General features: G+C 33.5%; 1 protein-coding gene across 3 annotated transcripts in view; it reads right to left on the reverse strand.

Annotated features, from left to right (window-relative positions):
* Positions 1-1368: 1368 nt before the first annotated feature.
* Positions 1369-20021, reverse strand: part of FBXW7 (F-box and WD repeat domain containing 7) — a 214009-nt gene continuing 195356 nt past the window's right edge. For all 3 annotated transcript variants that reach the window (XM_034959270.3, XM_014344754.6, XM_003815890.3), the window contains 8 exons: positions 17563-17697; positions 12367-12490; positions 10505-10641; positions 9445-9558; positions 7981-8162; positions 5787-6012; positions 4304-4514; positions 1369-3269 (listed from right to left, as the gene is read on the reverse strand). In XM_034959270.3, the coding sequence (XP_034815161.1) occupies positions 3001-3269; positions 4304-4514; positions 5787-6012; positions 7981-8162; positions 9445-9558; positions 10505-10641; positions 12367-12490; positions 17563-17697 (1398 nt within the window). In that variant the 3' untranslated portion in view covers positions 1369-3000. The remainder of the gene's footprint in view (positions 3270-4303; positions 4515-5786; positions 6013-7980; positions 8163-9444; positions 9559-10504; positions 10642-12366; positions 12491-17562; positions 17698-20021) is intronic.

Raw genomic sequence — 20021 nt, forward strand, 5'->3', positions numbered from 1 at the left:
CCTGTGAACTCATTCTATTCTCTAAAGTTCTAAAAATGGGTGTTTCTCTTCAATTATATTCTAGTTAAGCCTCATTTATATGCTCTTATGAAAAATCAAGCAGTTTCAAGAACTATCAAATAGAATTACAACTTTTTCTTGACAATTCACAGTCATCAATGTGAACAGTAGTCACGGTTTGGGCAGTAACGTGGTTTACTCTAAAGACCCTGCACTTCACGGCCTAGTAGGATTTTTGCCTTGCATTCAACCAGGTAGTTTTTTGTTTTTTTCCTTTACTCTGTCACTTTTCCTTGTTATTTTTGTGTCTGTAATTTGCTGTGGACTAATAAACCAAATAACCAAATGTACAGGAATGGTATCTAAAGCAATGGTTCTGAAACTTTAGTATCCACAACTCACCTGGTGAGCTAGTTTAAATGCAGGTTCTTGGGTCACACTCCCAGGTGTTCTGATTTAGTAGCTTTGGGAGAATGAGGCCCAGGATTTGCCCTATGAGTAAAGAACACATACTTTATGACTATGAGAAAAAGGGGAGTCCATTTTCAGTAGCTTTTATATTTTCATCTACGGCCTGGTTAGTTGAGATTACTGGATGTGTATATATATATATATATCCTGCTATTTGAGATACTAAATATATTTAGAACTACACAGTTTCAAAAACAACTTTATTTTTTCCCCTTACATTATAAAATTTAGATTTTATAAAATTTAGATTTGTTGAACAAAACGGCTACAGAAGAGTCAGAAAGTACCAGAAAAATGGCTTATTTCCCTCTCAAACCTTGCTTTAGTCTGTCAAACTTTCTTAAAGAGCAGCATGTATTTAGTCTTTGGAAATATGGGTTTGAGTTCTGGCATTCCGCTAGTTCTATGATTTGACAAATTGCCTAACCAGTCTCAGCTGCAGATTTTCGCTCGTCTTTAAGATGGGAGATAATAGTGCCTACTTCTCAGGGATAGTGGGAGCTTAAGAGAGAATGAACAGAAAGTATCGAGGGTAAGCACTTAATATGTGGTCAAAATTTCAAAATGAATTTGTTATTTATAAGGCTTCTAGTTGTAATTATCACAAAAGTTTTGTGGATTCTTTGAGGGAACCAGATTTCATACTTATACACCCCAATGCAATCTACAGAGATGAGCACAGTGGAGTGTCCTCCTTCATAGTCTAGGAGAGAAATAAAATTTGCAGTTGCAGCACATTATCCTTACTTTCGCTGTATAAAACAGGCTTGAAGTATTGATTTCTATGTCACACAACAGGATGCAAAGAAACCAAGATTTTGCTTATTTAAATATTATAGACAAATCCTAAATACTTATAATGAAGGATTATTACTTCAGTGGAAGAAACAGGCATACTAACATGAAAAAACACATTTTATTGCACTTAAGTTATAAGAAAATAAAATTTCTAAGTGAATCAAACCATAGACACAATCCCTTTAAAGGTTGTTTTCCTCCATCATGTCAGGTTGTTACATAACTAAAATTAACCAACTTGAATCTGATTGTTTTAAATCAGACTATAAATAAAACAAACAAAAAAATAAACAGGAGGAGGAAAAAAAGATCGCCTAGGATACAGTGTTAAACCACTTTCACAGTTCAGCTTGAGTTGTGGCTCTTGGAGAATGAGGCAAACCATTTGACTTTTTCATTCATTTTGTTTGTTTGCATGTGACGCCTTTACTACAAAAACTGAATAGTTTCTGCTTTGTCAGTTACTCAGAGCAATAAAACTGTAACAGTTGTTTTCCCAAATACTGTAAAACACTAAGACTGACCAGCAACTTTATTTTAATTTTGTGTTTTATATATTTTTAAAATATTTTGTCAGTTTTACGATGTACGTTCGTCCATTCACCACAGCCCTCAAAAAGAAAAGTTTCTCCACAGAACAGGCAAGTAATAGCTCTGTTCCAAGGAATGTGTTTTAATTTTTGCCCAGATAAAAGAAAATAAGCTTTGCACACACTCTCAATTCTTTACTTGCAGGCAAACTTCACTCTTTATTATCTGAAACTCTTCCATTCTCAGCCTCTTAGAGGCACAGATGGCTCAAGTTTCAGTGGCAAAAAGTCTTTTTTCCATAACCAAACTAGAGCAAATTTGGAATTCAGTCTGGGACTAAAACGTCACAGCAGAAAAAAAATAAAAAAAAATAATTTGCTTTTTTCTTTCTTTCATTTAGCAGCATAAATAAGTTTGGCCACTGGGAGTACAGTACAGGGGTGGGACAACAATCCCATATTTGAAGACCTACTTCTAGCACCAGCATCAAGAATTAAATCCATCTCAGGACTCACAGAACCCAGGACAACTTGCCACCTTTGAGCAACATATGCATTGAAGAATGTATATGGAAGCAACAGTAAATAGATTAACAGAGGCTAATACTGTGATTGATTGACATTGGCAATGGTTGGCAAAAAAAAAAAAAAAAAAAAAAAAAAGCTTTTCATGATAACTGTACAAAAACAATTCACAGTAATTTTTTTAAGCTTTTCCACTCCAGAAAAATGACTTTTTGTTGCAGATGCTCTCTAATTAGAAAGTCAACCAGTACTTGTTTTGATGTTATTGCAGTTCCTTTCTAGGTGTCTAGCTGTCAGTGGTAAAAGAACAGGCTAGCAGAATCTGTAATGATGTTTCAGCATTAACACTGCCCAATGACCACTGGAGAAGAAAATAAAGAAATAATTGCACCTGGTTTGATTTAGAAAGTCTCATTTTGCAAAGCTGCCCTCAGTCAAAAGTGAAGCCTTTTATGTGATGAGACAGCAGACGTCTCTCTTGTCAGTTATGGTTTGTCATCTCTTCTTCTTTTCCTTCTTAGTCTGTAGGTCTTTTCAATCTGTTGCCCCAAGCCAACATCCTGCACCACTGAGAACAAGGGATTTTTTTCTTTTTCTTTTCTTTTTTTCTTTTTGCAGGGGGAAGGGCAGGGAGTATATCGTCTACACAATTGGACAAATTCATCTTTTCTGCTCTTCACTTCATGTCCACATCAAAGTCCAGCACCAGCAGCTTGGTTTCTTCAGTCCCATTCCGACTCCCAACTGCACACACCAGCTTTGTGTTTGAGGCTCTGATCCGCCACACAACTCCCCCACTCCCCCCACTCTCCAATGTGACTAGGTTTCGAATAAATTCACCCGTTTTCAAGTCCCATAGTTTTACAGTTCCATCATCTGAGCTGGTAATTACAAAGTTCTTGTTGAACTGTAAACAGGTCACAGCACTCTGATGCTTGTTGGGACCTAGACAAAAACCAAAAGAATTTAATTACTGGTTAGAAATAATGGCTATGGGTTAGTTACATTATAATTTGTAGACTTCTACTTTAGAACATACAATAAATGCAACATTTGAAATGATACATATTTAGAAACCCATGTCCTCAGTATTTTAGGATCAGCATGGATGTAAGAAAATCTGGTAGTGATTTGTAACTGAAACATTAACTTTCAAGAGGTCTGTCTTCCAAGAAGCTTGGTTAGCTACCAGACAAACATCTTATTTTCTGGCTGTGTGAACGACAGCATTCCTTGGTGAGGATGTAGATAGTGCAACTTCATACCTTCTGCTGATGGACAAATGAGCACTAAGAGATCTATTACCCCACCACCATGAACCACTCAAAGCTGAATAGTCACTATTCCAAAACTCTGAGGAGAGACAAAACCAATGAGTAAAAAGCTGCAATGTTGCCTATCAGATAGCCCCACTGAAAAAACCACTTTCTAAGGGCTATAACAAATAGAAAAAGTTAATCATGAGGCACTGCTGTACCTCATCTAATATTAGTGATTTTCACTTGTTTCTTTCTCTACTTTAGTAGGCACTATTATTCCTCTCCATTCCAGTTAAGCACGTGACTAAGTGGAGGCCAAATAAATTTTCTATCAAGGATGCTGTTGTTTTTTTCAATAAGGTAGCCCTTTAAAATTGGACTACAAATTCAAAATGCAATGGTCAATCAAAAAATATAATGAGTACGTTGCTTCTATGATATACCCAAGATCTTTCTTCTCACTGTTCTTAAAGGTTAAGTAGAGTCAATTGAACATGCAGGAAGTGATTAAACAATTTTATATTACATATTAAAAACACAGTTTAAAACATTTCCTCAAGAGTAGACTAGTTCTGTAAGTTAGGGTGAAAATATTCATAAACTTTTCTGAAGTAACCATTCTGTATGAGATTGACTCTTTTTGTGATGCTAAGGCTCCATATTTCTCTTGAATAATGATCTCATTTTTAATGAACAAAACGAAAGGTGAGTAATACTTACCTTGCAATGTTTGTAAACACTGTCCTGTTTTGATATCCCAGATTTTAACTGTAGAATCTGCATTCCCAGAGACAAGAATATTGTCTTTGAGTTCCATTCCACTTGTTAACGACTGGTGCCCTGTTAACGTGTGAATGCAATTCCCTGTCTCCACATCCCAAACACGGATTGATGTATCAAGAGATCCACTCACCACATGGATACCATCAAACTACAAAAGACACAGTTTATTAGAATAGAAGTATGGATACTCTTCCTATCAATTACTGACCTTAATCCTAGTAGGAAAGGGGGAAGAGGATGGGAAACAGGTAATGCCAGGAACAAAATGAGGTACTAAGATAAAGTGGCAATGAGGATAAACTGCATGCCATCAAGCAACTCTACAATGTATGTTCTCACACACTTCTATCAGAAAGGCTCATCTTTATGCCAAGCAGCTTCAAACTAGATGCAGAAACAACTTAAAATGAAACCAAAGCACCTAAAATGAACAATATGTTAATTTTCAAATCATCTGGCCCCACCTAGCTATATATCATGGATGACTGAGAGAATTGCTATGAGTTTTACCTCCCACTAGGAAGCTGAGACTAATGACATAGCTTATGATAAACGGAATGCTTATCAGCACCTAAGGCATGAAAAGGGCTAGAGATAACTTTCGTGATGTTCAAAAGTAAGTTCCACTAAAAACTGTGTGTAAAATAAAATTTCATTTATAAGAACCTAATGCTAATTAGGAAATGTGCCAAAATTAGTACATAAGATTATGTACTAATTTGCTGAACATTAATGGGCAATAACTGGTAAATAAACTATATAAGCTATAGGAAATATTTTTACATTAAAAATGTTGCCTTTCTGGAAATAAAACAAGATTCATATTCTAAACTTCCTATTCATCTAGTTAATGATCTCAAAATATGGCAATGTTTTCAAGGATATGGGCTTGAAATATAAACCAAAAAAAAGAAATCGGTTTAGTCAACTTTACTTCTTTATGACTACAAATCAGTGGGCCTGGGACAGTAGAGTGCTTTATGCAGAAAGGATCTATTTCCACTTTGAATGGGGATGGAATCACAATTACATGGTCCATCAACTTTCAGCTATCAAAGCAAAGGGGCAGCTTTTGGCCATATTAATCTTCTGCAAAGGAGTTTCTTAAAATCCAGGTTACTCTCCTATGAGACTATTTAACCATTAATTAACATAGCAAAACTTAGAGACCCAAAGTGTCAGGTTGCAAAACAAATATTTTTATTTAGAGGAGAAATAGATCACAGAAAATTGAAAGCATTTAAATAATTTTGAAATTTACACTTTCTTCATGCCAATTTTAACGTATATAAAAACAGCAGAATAATCTGATTAATCTTTTTTGGACTGTACTGGATCAGCAATTTGACAGTGATTATCTGAGTAAAACAACCTTATGATTCATCAGGAGAGCATTTAAGGGAGAGATAAGAGATCTTACCTGTAATGAATAGACTCTATTAGTATGCCCCTGCAACGTGTGTAGACAGGTTTCAGTCTCTGGATCCCACACCTTTACCATAAAATCATATGCTCCACTAACAACCCTCCTGCCATCATATTGAACACAGCGGACTGCTGCAACATGACCCATCAAAACATGTAAACACTGGCCTGTCTCAATATCCCAAACCCTAAGAGTGGCATCTCGAGAACCGCTAACAACTCTGCAGAGGGAGAAACAGAAAAACAAAACAAAACAAAAAAACCCACGTTTAGAATTTTTAATAATATGAGAAAACATGGTAGATTTAGTCAAGGTTTTTAAGCTTTTTTTTTTTTTTTTTTTTACACAGCAACAACCGTTTTCAAAAGAAATCCTATGTAAAACCTTGGTATATAAACATAATAAGGGAATGGGAAGTTGGGAAGCCTAGAATGCTGCATGCTTGGTTCCCTGACCTGGGGACCTTAATTCAGCACCTTAAGGTTCTGTGGGACTGAGTTTGAAAACCACTGTACTGTATTTTTTAAAAAGCAGCAGAAGCTCCCTCTAAATATATACAGTAAGATTTTGATTTTAGAAATAAAATGTTAATGTGGGCATATGTATAAAATGTTAATGGGAGAACTCTAGGTGGTAGTGGTTTAAAGAATTTAAATTTTCTTTATGTTCTTTGCCATTTTCCAAAATTTCAATTATGAATGCATATATTCCCTTGTGATTAGGTAAAAAATTCAATAAAGTTTATACAACAAAACAAGTCAGAATTTGGAATTTAAACAGCTGCAGATTTGTGTTTACACTATACATTCCAGTAAAAATTAACCAGTTTTAGACATGTCCTCAAACACAGGCTGCTTATGCTTTTAATGATTAGATTTATAAATATGCAATAGGCTATAAAAATATTAAGAGATAAAGATTTTAAAAGATATGTACATCTTTAAAAACAATGGCTATCCCTTAAACATTTGGTTCAACATTAGCGCTATACTCTTCTGAAAACCAGAGCAATATACAAATACTGTAATCACTTTTGGATTACAAAACAAAGCTGAAAACTCAGGTATCCTTATGTCATTCTGAAGAGATAAAGAAATACCAGTTTCCATATTTTAAAAAAGTAGATAATTAAAGGGTTGAGAGAACCCTTTAATTGAGAACCTAATGTTGAGAGAACATAATGGAAACTGGAATACAAGGTCTCTTGATATTCATCCCCCAAATTTTAACAGTATAGCACACTGTTCAAAGTAGAGGTAAATGACAATTGAAAAGGTACTCCTTTTCACATATTACAAATCTGGTGTGAAATCTGCTTAATGTAATTGTTCTTAATAAAGAAGATGCAATAGACAGAATTAAAGGTAAAGACTGCCATGGATTCACTGTAAGGACCTTTCAGAGAGACCTTTTTTGACAAATGAGGTAGAAATCACACTTGTTTAACAGGGGTATGATGAAGATAATAGAAAGATAGGATTTTAATAGGAGGGCTTTACAGGAGGAGATAAAAGCAACAGCAAAGGCACTGAGAAGAAAAAGTCAAAAAGTCCAGTTTGGCAGAAACCGTTTTGAAAACTGGATCGAGGATTTCTTCCTTAATTCGTTAGTCAACAGTAGGCTCAAAAAGACTTAAGAACTGGGCAGTGACACTATCATAATTATAAAAGGACTATATGTCAGCTGTATAAAACATAAGATAACCAAGTTAGAAAGCTGTGACAATAGTTCAGAATGAGAGAACAAATTACCCACAGGCCTCAGCTTTTGCCTAGACTTAGAGATAGGGTGGGTGTAAGGTGGGTAGGTAATTTAAAAAGGCTCAGACGCTTGAAGCCTGAATTTGTCCCACTTGTGGAAATAAGAATATCAAAAAAAGAGAGAGAAAACATGATTTCTGCTTGAATATGATGAGTCATCAAAGATACAGAACAACAAAAAGGATTAGAGAGTAGAGAGTTTCAAAGAGGAAGCCGACAACACTAGCAAATGAGAAAGGAAATTTACAGACAATCACCAATTTTAAGACAAAACGCTATGGCTTTCCTAGAATAGAAACATCTGAAGTGTAATAATTAAATCTAATTTAAGAGCACACTGTCACTATTTCAGTAACTCTACACAGAAAGGGCCCAAATTCACAAATAATAGAGGAAGAAGTCCCAACCATGACAAGATTTTCCCTTACCTTTTTTCATGAAGATGCATACAACGCACAGTGGAAGTATGCCCATATAAGGTGTGTATACATTCTCCAGTCTCTGCATTCCACACTTTGAGTGTCCGATCTGTAGATCCACTAATGATGATGTTGTCTCTCATTTGTGATGACCATACTCCACCTGTATGTCCCACTAATGTTCTCAGACACTGGAAAAACACTTAAGATGATTACTTTTGGGTAGAAAGGAAAAGTGATTTAAATAAAATTTAATAGCTCATTAAAATTTGGAGTAAAGTTACTTATTCAATTTGTTTGGCTCTTCAGAAAATATTACATCCGTATAAAATGATCCCATCACTATTTATTGTTTTGTTTATTCAATAGCATTATAAATTTATATAAGCACAAGCAATTGAGGAACAAGTATGTAGAAAGCAAACATATGATATAAAACATGATATAATAAAAAGGAAACACGATATGAAAGCAGTTATGATAGCTCTGGCCTGGCCTCTTTGATGAAATAATACTGAAATTGCAACTGGGTTTCTTCCATGGGAATAGATTCAATGAAAGTATGCCAACAGTATTGGGTGTGGCTACATACCACATTTCATCTGAATCTGCCCCAGGGCAGTAGTTAGGAGCCAGTGAAGCTACTTCTAGACAAGTAAAGACAGACATTAAAGCCCTGAAATAAATCCCAAACTAATATTACACTATGGAAATATAAAGCTGCTTTAAAAAATTTTAACATCTGACTTGGAATATTTATAAGATACTTGCCAAGAAGCAACATGGTAAAAGACATTTTAAAAGACATGGATTTTTTTTTGTTTTCATACTCTCTTCTGTTATTTTTTAGGTGGCAATTACTTAATTCATGAAAATATTCTCTACTGGACAGATAAAAATAAATATTCACTAGAGAATCATTAAGGTATGATATGGTACACAGTCAAGCTGATTGCTTGGGCTTTTTCTTCAAACTTAACATTTAAATGCCTAGTCCACTCTCATCTCACAAGGGTTTGAGATAAGTATAAATTAACATGATTTATTAAGTTCTAAACTACAGGTAGGTTATCAACAAAGCAGTTTATAAGGAAAAATAAATATCCCTCAACCATACTTTTGAAAAACATTACAAAGTAATGAGGTATAACTTAGATAGTAAATAAAAGTGGGGAAAAATTGAGCCAAGAAAAACATAAAGCACCCTTGAAAATGTTAAAATATCTGTCACAAAGATAGACAAACTATGTAAATGAAAAAAAATTAATGAAACCTCTATCATGAGAAGCATCACTATCCTCATGCCATTGACTTTCATAAATATGGGGAAAAAAGCTAAGTTATGAGCTCTGATATTTGCTATCCAAATAACTGAGAATCAAAAATGAATTATTGTTTTGTTTTTTCCAGTTGCTACATGCAATGATATACACAAAATTATGACTTTGTGAAGTGGAGGAAGAGTAAACTTACTTTGCCTGTGACTGCTGACCAAACTTTTAAAGTGTTGTCATCAGAACCACTAACTATTCGGTTACCACAAAACTGTAAGCATGTGATCACATGATCATCATGTCCTTTCAGCACCTATAAGAAAGATGTGCAGATTATAAATATGTTAATTAAATTATGTTCTTTAAAATACTGGTGAAGAGAAAAATGAAGGCATAAACAGGAACAGTAATTTGTAGTCTATCTCTAGAATTAAAATTTATATAAAGCATTATTTTTCCTGGCTGACGAATCCAGAATTAAACATTTTATTGTTTCCATAGTCTATTATTTATACTCAAAACATCAACTATTAAAGTTTTACTGCATCAAGACCTCATAAAGATGGTTCAAACACCAATGTATTTGACAATAATCTATTCCATCTGTTCAAACCAGAAGAATATGCCTCTAATTTTTACAACTTTGACACACAAGAACAAAATAAGCATCTATTAACCACAAAGAGTAACAATTATTAGCATTCTTAAAACAAAAAAAATCATAATATATACATATTAGTATAACAATGTCTCCCCAAATTGGTTTTTTCCAGTTGTAAAAATATGCCCAATAATTTCAAGTGTTTTTACCATTCTTTATGTATTTGAAATGTTATTAGACAGAAAACCAGAATTATGCTTCAATTTATAAAAATAAGACACACAAAAGTCACCAAATCCAAAACACAGACACTCCTCAAAAAATCATGTTTGGAGTATGTGATCAGAGGAGGCAGCAAATTCTTAGGTAGAATGTGTATGACACAGTAAAATTCAATAGGATATTGAGAGATTTTCATTTACGTAAGATAAAAAGATACTCAATTTAACTTATCTTTTATTCAAGCACAATTAGTTGTCAGATTAGAGAAATTAGCAATAAAAGAATATTGTCAGTTAATACTTTCAGTTATTTTAAAATATACGGTTTTCTTTCTACAGAAGAGGAGTGTCATATTATACAGTTTGCCAAGGGAAATAGTACACTAGGTACTAACACTGATTAACGGTTTCTGTTACATTGTGCAGAGTTCAGTTACCTTAGGAGATTTGAGTTCTCCTCGCCTCCAGTTAGTATCAATTCTGTGCTGTCTGATGTATGCACTTTTCCATGGACTGTGTATGAAACCTGGTTTTATTACTTTTCTTCTCTTGATGTGCAATGGTTCATCAATCCCTAAAGTGTTACAGTTCAAGAGTAAATTGCCTTCACCAATAATAACAGTTATACATTTTATAAAGTATTCCATCTTTATAAAGAGTATTCCATCTCTCTGCTCAAAACCACTGAAATGCAAGACATTGTCAAATTTCCAATACTGTTATCACAGTATGTAGCAATAATGTAAAGTTTACATTCTATATGGCATATTTTTGTATTCACTATTTCATTTCTCAAAATGATTCTAAAATATGTTGGTGAAGATGTGAGGAAATTGGAATGCTTGTGCAAATGGTGCAGCTGCTGTGGAAAATAGTCTGGTGGTTCCCCAAAACACACACAGAATTAACATATGATCTAGCAATTCCACTTCTGGATACATAACCAAAACAATTAAAAGCAGAGTCTCAAACAGTCATCTGTACACCCATGCTCATAGCAGGATTATTCACAGTAACTAAAACGTGCAAGCAATCCAAGGGTCCATCGAAAGATGGATAAACAAAATGTAGCATTAGATACATATACACAATGGAATAAAGGAAATTCTGACACACGCTATGACATGGATGAACCTTGAAGACATTATGCTAAGTGAAATAAGCTGATTACAAAAGGAAAAATATTGTAATGACTTCACTTATATGAGGTACCTAGAGTACTCAAACTCATAGAGACAGAAAGTAAAAGGGTGGTTGCCAGAGGCTGTGGAGAGGAATAATGGGGAGTTAGAACAGGGGGCATGGAGTTTCATGTGAAGATGATGAAGTTCTGAACACAGATGGTAGTGAATCTGAACACAGATGGTAGTTGCAAAACAATGTGAATGTACTTAATGCCACTGAACTGTACATATAAAAATGGTTAAACTGATAAATTACATACATGTTATCACAATTTTTAAAAGATCATTTAAAAATGATTATATGGAAGAAGGGAAGGCACAGATTAATTCCACTTTATGTATGCAAATACTTAAGAATGAAGATTTCACTGATTAATCCAAGCCCTACAGAGGTCAAAAGCAGGATGACGAACCAAGTACCCTGGATCTTTACCTCAAACCTTTATTAACTGGACTAACCATCAATGCTTCCTACTTGACTATAACTACCATGAAGGGAATAATCACCTATAGAGTACCTACATCATGCTCTATGATTCTTTCTAAAATATTTTGCTTCTGAGGCACATAGTATTTTTATATTTTTTCAAAAATATTTTTCTGGATGTCTGCTGGGAAAAAAAACAAAAACAAAAAAAACAGTTCTCCCAATACACAGGATAACTACTCCTCTACTAAGGAAAAAAACAGGTTTCAAGAACATAAGCTCCATGACAAAAGAGAACTTCAGTTCACTGCTATATCCCCCACCTTGAAGAAATGTCTGGCTCATAGGAGGTGTTCAATAAACATTTATGAAAAGAATGAATTAATACTAAATATTTGGATATTTAATTGGAAATATAATTTCGGGGTTTCCTTTAAGTCATCCTCATCTTGACTTTTTCATTGTTTATTAATTCTACTAGTGATAGGAAGCAAATCAGATATATTTGCTATTAGTTATATTGCTTGTTAAAGGGGTTAGCTGTTAAGATTCGGCTCATCTGAATGTGTAGAATAATCTGTGGATTTTATCATAAGTAGCTGAATATTATTTTTATTTTTTCTACTTGTTTTCAGAATCACTGCTTTTCAAAGTATAAACATATTCTCTATGCAATTTTGAACCTTACCCTCTTCTTTGCATTTCTCTCTCCAGAGAAGGTTGTCTTCAGCCAAAATTCTCCAGTAGCGACATGTCTGAGCCGCTTGTAGCAGGTCTTTGGGTTCCAGGAATGAAAGCACATAGAGTGCCAACTAAGAAAAAAATGCATAGTATAATACCCATATTTAAATAAATATATATATTATATAATAAAATAATTATTCTCCACAGGATGAGATACTTGATAAATATAATTCTGCACTCTGATTTCTAAAATTATGAAAGGCAGTAACTTCAGTCCTAACAAATATATACCAGATAAAAAACACACACACACCTTATGGTTTTTATGAACTTCACTCTACTAACTCTTTACCCTCTTCAAGGACTACTTATTAAACCTCTCTGTCTCTGCTCTTGCCTTTACTCTGTGAGCCTCAACTCAATTTTTTAAAAAAAATGTTATTAGTTGTTTAACTTTTTTCTCTATCCTACTACAATGTAAATTCACTGAAGATAGGACCTAAATGCTTGCCTGACAGATAAGAAATGAGATTTGTATATATTCTGTGTGGTATGACTCCAGATCATTTCTGATAGATATATATCATAATTAACAGTCTTCAAATCAAAGTGTTTATTATTGTAATGAACTTCTGAAACACTTACATCCTTGACTGTAAATGACAAAGGGGGACAATTATTAAACCATTCCATAGACATATAAAAGTAATTGAGTTCTGATTACCTTATATTACTTATAAGGATCTTCTTGATGGGCCACATAAGAGTTGTATATTTGAGCTAAATCTATGGTATACCACTGATTTAAAAACTTTGTTTATAATACTTATAAACTATTGATTTTTTTTCAGTGTGTCAGTTCAAATAAATAAAAAGGAAAAATAAAGAGAAAAAAAAGAAAGAAGGGGAATTATAGCCTCTGACTGATTATTCAAGTAGCCTCACATATCACATAAAATTTTAAATTATGATACTAGGGAAAACAATTTAAATAGAGCAATTAAGTTCAGTTTACATATGAAGTAAATGACAAGAACTAAAATAAATTATCCGTTAAAGGGTCAAGGGTCACACAGGGAGTAAAAGCACAATTTTAATTATTTTTTGATGCTAAATGTAAAGTATATAATATAAATTATGCTTTCCCAATGACTTTGCATATATAAGGAATTCATCATGGGCTGGGTGTGGTGGCTCACTCCTGTAATACCAGCACTTTGGGAGGCCGAGGTGGGTGGATCACTTGAGGCCAGGAGTTCGACACCAGCTTGGTCAACATGGTGAAACCCCATCTCTACTAAAAATACAAAAATTAGCCAGGTGTGGTGGTGCATGCTTATAATCCCAGCTACTCAGGAGGCTGAGGCATAAGAAACACTTGAACCCAGCATGTGGAGGTTGCAGTGAGCCAAGATCACGTCGCTGCACTCCAGCCCGGGCGACAGACCAAGATTCTGTCTCAACAACAACAACAACAACTCATCATTAATTACATATGTATTGAGTATATTCAATATACAAAATACTCCAACCAGCCAATATTCAGTTTAATACTACTACTGATGAATGATAGTGAAAAACTTTTTGTGAAATAATTACTTTTGGTATATCAGAGAAGACCAGTATTATGTAGAGAAGCTGAGTCATTTAAAATAAAAAGGTGTAACTATATTCAACAATACTCACACATATATAGTCTCAATATTGTACTTAACAGATACTCCAAAAGCTACTTAATTTGGGAATTACCAATCAATCAAAGCCTAGGCAAGTTCTCTTTGTGTCAGTATAGCAGTAATGTGATGTTACCATTACTAATCTATGTGGAATTGTAATTTAACATAGAAGCTATCAGGCATAAAAATATTTGTGCAAAAGAGATGCTAATTAATGACCAAGATATTTATCTAAAAACAGAAAAAGTCTATTCTTTTCTTTGCTTTCGTTATCTAACTGAAGTACAAATCAGGTAATTTACAGAAATAGTCAATGTATCTTAAAGACTAGGAAACAACAAATCCAGAGCAGCTTAGATTTCAAAAGTACATCCCCAAATCACCAGGTAAAATTTCCAGCATTAATAGTGATTATGAGATCATCTAGTCCAGTGCATTAAAGAGAAATATAAAGAAATACTAAGGCGCTAAAGAAAGTTGAAGTGCTAACTCTACAGGTTACTGGCGCACTTTCCTTAAAAGTAGTGAAGATACTAACTCAACCAAGAACTTCGACTTATTAAATGTTTGCCTATTTACATCTAGCCAGTTCCATCAAAACATCTAAGCAATACAGAAAATACACAAAGCAAAACAAAAAAATATGAATTAAAAAATCAGAAAAGAAGGTTTAAACTAGAGAAAAAGTAGAGCACAAATATGCTGTCAACAAGGTTACGTCTTACAAGGTTTTGAATTAAACTGCCAAGCCAAAAAGAGAATAGCAATTAGTTGCATGATTCTTACTACGTATTATGAGGAGGAAGTATACCAGTTCCCTCAAAGGAAGCAAGGTTTTGTCATGTAGGGCTCTAAAATGAACTGAATGTCCATATTCCCTCAAATTCATGTTGAAATCCTAACCCTCAATGTGATGGTATTAGGAAGTGAGGTGTTTGGAAAATAATTAGGTCATGAGGTTGGAGTCCTCATGAATGGAATTAGTACTCTCATAAAAGGGACATCCCCCCCTACCACCATCCCCACTCCGCAAAAAAATTACCCAAGTGTGGTGGCACATGCCTGTAGTCCTAGCTACTCAAGAGGCTAACAGGAGAATCGTTTGAGCCTAGGAGTTTGAGGCTGCAGTGAGCTATGATCATTCCACTGCATCCCAGCCTGGGCAACAGAGTGAGACTCTTTGTCTGTCCAACCGCTATGGTAGGGAGTTATGGGTTTCTTACAGCCAAGTCAAATGGTCCAGTTAATGCAGTTTTCTATTCATTTGTTTTAAAGGTAAAACCCAGATTAGTATTTCTTCCTAAAGATCACTTCTGCCAGAGAAAAGCTCTTGAATTGAAACGTATTTCAGATAATTACCTTTTCCTTGTCCAACTCTGTAAGAATTGCTTTTTTTTATTTTTCTCTATAACCTATATAAAAGACAACCACATTGTAACTAAAAGGTAGCCAATATTTTCCCAGACTTGCTGTATTTCAGTGGATTAAACTAGTCAAGGAAAAAAAATTATTTTTAAATGTTGGCTAATCCTCTATTAAGAATTTCAGGTTTTGCTCTAGATCATCTATTATATGATTATGATTTTCTTGGTATTCACTTATAAAGACAATGCTATTCATCACAAGCCTCTAGTGTGAAATTAGTGAGACTTCTGTCAAGCTTTTTGAGATTAATAAAGTAAATGTTTGTAAATAGTTTTGAGATATGGCCAAAGGAATTATAAGAAAAATAAGTCCATTTCCTGACAAGAAGGTAATAATGTTTTAAATAATAATACTTTGTTTCCGAGAAGATAATGTTTTCTATATCATTATTTATCCACTTAGACAATAAAGCATTTTTCAAAATAGGAATTTTTTTTTCTGGTAGTTGAAAACAAGAGGGAAACACAGATGATATGCTAAACCAAGACTCTCCCTTAGTCTCCTATATAACTAATTTCACTTATTTTTCCCCAGGCAGTCTTTAAAAGAACACTTAAACTGAGAGAATCTTTACTGGATTTACCCTGGTTATTGATTATTTGTTTTTAATTCTTAGATTTTTCAAAATACTTTCATATTCTGATCTTAAACAACATTTTGTCTGTTAAGAACTTATGGAAATTCAAATAAAGCAAAACAAACCAAAAACCTCACCATTATTATAAATAAGAGAAAAAATGAGACTATGAGAAAGCCTGCATTTTAACAAAAATGATAACCTCTAAAATACGGAGGATATCACTAAGTAAACTACAGAGAATATATCAAAGGTGAATAAAATCACTTTCAGTCAAATACTTATGTAAGTGTTTCCCATTATTAATGCCCTTCTGGAAGCAAAGAGAGCTGACGTCACTTTCATAAGCCAAATCTATTCAAAGGATTCAGTTTTAGAATGAGCCAGCAAAAATAAAAATTTTCTTCTGGGCCAAAGTCATTTTTAAAAAGCACTCAGTAGAAAACACATTTTAGGAAGAAAAGATTTTCTCCACTTTGCTTTTCTCTGGAGTTATGCTTAGTTCCATGCATTAAATATGATAAAACTATTTTATTCGTATCCAACGTGCAATTCTAATTGGGACTATCTTTAACACCATTAGGATATTTAGAATGATAATCTTAAAAAAATGACTTTTTTCTGTTCAAATTTGAAGTTTCAGGATCATTTGAAATGGTATATTAGTATTTTATATTGTCTTCTTAGCTGACATATAACTAGGGGCATATACATATTACTTATGAAAATATAAATCATGGTGATGCTGATTATTTAATGTTATATTATTTCTGTTCACTGTCAAAATTACTAGGTCTATAATATCAATAAAGGAACTATATCTAAACTATGCCTTATAGTTATGAATGCCCATATAATCAGTCTATGATAGTTTCAGCTTACATAAAAATCTAAAAAGAAATAGGCACAAATAATTCCCAAAGAAGTGCTGTTAGCATGTAATTAGTATGGGAAATCTGTATTTGTGTAATGGAGATGGGGAGGAGAATGATTAGAAAAATATACACATGTGAAATTATAATATTTGTATTTAAAATAATTACACAATGTTAAGTACCAGAGAACTAGAATTCAATAGAATCATAAACCTATTGGTCTTGAAGGGACTTAAGATATATAATAAAATAAGAGAAAAAATATTGCTATTTTAATATGGTCAGAATTTTTAAAAATCTACTATCATGAATATACCAAGATAACTAAAGGTTGGGCTTCAAATAACTTGGCAAAAAAATCTTGGTAAATAAATAACCAAATTAGTGAAACTCAATAGTTACTCTCACATATATGACTTATTCAAATAGTGGAAAGGAGTTACTTAGTTCACATGCATTCTTTAATCTGACAATTACATTATTAAGTCATGGCAATTTATCAATTTACAGCCCTCTTTACCACTAATTAAGAGTGTCAAACTGACAATACCGAATACCATAATTAGCATGACAATGTTTAAAGGTGGTAGCTGTTGAGTTATATATTCAAATAACACCCAATGAAGAATGTAATTGATAATCTTTACCTCTTTAGGGAGCAATGAAATGAAGTCTCGTTGAAACTGGGGTTCTATCACTTGCATCATATGTTTTACTTGTGTTGGTTCACAACTATCAATGAGTTCATCTAAAGCAAGCAATTTCTCTGGTCCACTCCAGCTCTATCAAAGAGAATTAGAAATTTTTATTGTTTTAACAGATGTCCCAAATTACAGGCTTATAAAGGAAAACTCGTATCTACACACAACCATAGTTGAACAGGGTAGAACTGTATAAAAAGTGGCTCCTTATAGTGACATTTTTTCCACAAGGCATTGAAGAAGGCATTTAATTTCATCACTTACCAACAACTTTTATTTCGTAAAAGGTTTAAAAAAAATCATGTTTGACAGAAAAATATTTTTTCATTACATTATTATAATAGTTATATGTTCATCTACCACCAAGTCACTAACTGAGAAGCCAAAATTTTATTCCAGAAACATCATTTTGGGTTACTGAGTAAATAATAGAAAATTTTGACAATTTCTCTACATTCTTTCTAGTAAGCACCATAAAATTAGATGGTTTTAATAAGGCACTCATCTGAAAGGAGACGAGCAGCATCATTCAGAGAAAAATTAGTAACTGGATATATTACACATTTGACAACTGTCTTCCACAAATTAAACAGGCTTTGATTTGTTATGTGAAAACAAATACACAATAGAAAATAGAATAAACAATAAAAACAATCAACAATAGAAAATAGTAGCTGATAGTGGTAAAATTAGAATATAAACAAAGGCCAAAAGAGGATAAGAAAGAGATACACTATAAAAACACAAAAACACACAATCATGCTTCAGAAATAAGAGTTCCTTTAAATGACATCAGGGGATTATCTTAAAACATTATCCCAGTGAAGAACACCTGCACAGAAAAGCCATGGTTCTTAAAAGGAAAAACTAAAATGCCATGTGAATAATTCAAAATGTTACAATTTCACACATTTAATTAACCTCATAATACTTAAATGAAAGAACATTCTTAAGCAGGCCTTTGTTTCTGCAAATCTATACTGATTTAAGTACCATTTTAAGAATTATTGTGTCCACTTTAGAAGTGGGTGAATAGAGAATAGGTGAGGTTTTCAGCTAAAAAGATCTGGATTTTGCCATTCCATTTCTTGTCCAAACAAGAAAACTTGATCCAAGACATGAAATATACAATAATTGACAACAGATATATTAAGGATATGAGGAGCTGTATTTGGAATACTTTTTAAAGTATTTACCCGTGTGGAATCTACAATGAACTTCTTCTCTTCTTTCTTATCATAAAATATGTATTAAATTGGCAACACCATAAAACATTTCAATGGTATTTATTTCCATAGTATATTCCATTTTACCACCTAATGTTAAAGAAATACAGGTTCCAACCAGTTGTGTCCCTTCCTTTTGCTTCTACAAATACATGTATCCACAACATTCACCTTGAGTCTTACATTGTATCTTTTTTGGTCAGGGGATTTATTATACAAAGAAATGTAAAATACTCATAAACATGTATATGTACACACGTGACCAATTAAAAGCAGTTAATTTGAAGTTTAATTACCTTGTTTGGTTTGGTTTCTCTCACATAACTTCAAACACTGGTTTAAAACTTACCTCTTTGACATAACTGATAGTGATCAATCTCCACTCATCTCTCTCTATTTGGTATCAATAGAACAAACTCATTAATTTATTGATTCACATCCCTCACAGGATTTGAGGTGGGTTTTGATAATATGCTATACCTCTCCATCTACATCATAGACAATGCATGGACACTAATATAAGGACATGCTCATTTGGAGCGATGGATAACTATGCTGACTTGATTAAAATGTAGCTTAGGCCAGGTGTGTTGGCTCATGCCTGTAATCTCAGCAGTTTTGGGAGGCAGAGCCAAGAGGATGACTGGAGCTCAGGAATTTGAGATCAGCCTGGCAACATAACGAGACCCCATCTCTACAAAAAAATTAGAAATCAGCCAGGCATGGTGGAATGCGCCTGTAGTCCCAGCTACTCAGGGGGCTGTGGCAGGAGGTCAAGTCTGCAATGAGCTATGATCATGCCACTGCACTCCAGCCTAGGTGACAGAGCGAGGCTTTGTCTCAAAAAAAAAAAAAAAAAGCTAATATATGAGACATATCTTTTATCAAGGCTTTTGGAGGATAGGGTGTAGAAATTAAAGAAGACAGAACAGATGAACAGATGATAAACAACTAATTCAGACCTGAGCTAAATATTTGAAACTGTTAGAAATTTCCATATATTTAAGAAAAAGTACATGGAAAAAAATTATGCCTGTATAACAAAACATACCTAAGACTTTAAACAATATTTGAAACAATGTATTTTTATTTTGTTTTAAAGAATCTTTAATAAGAATCAGAGACAATTTAAAACGTCTCAATTTAAATTATCTATATACTCAGCAGATGTTACTTCGT

The sequence above is a fragment of the Pan paniscus genome, chromosome 3 (genome assembly GCF_029289425.2).
Source record: "Pan paniscus chromosome 3, NHGRI_mPanPan1-v2.0_pri, whole genome shotgun sequence".
NCBI lineage: Eukaryota > Metazoa > Chordata > Mammalia > Primates > Hominidae > Pan > Pan paniscus.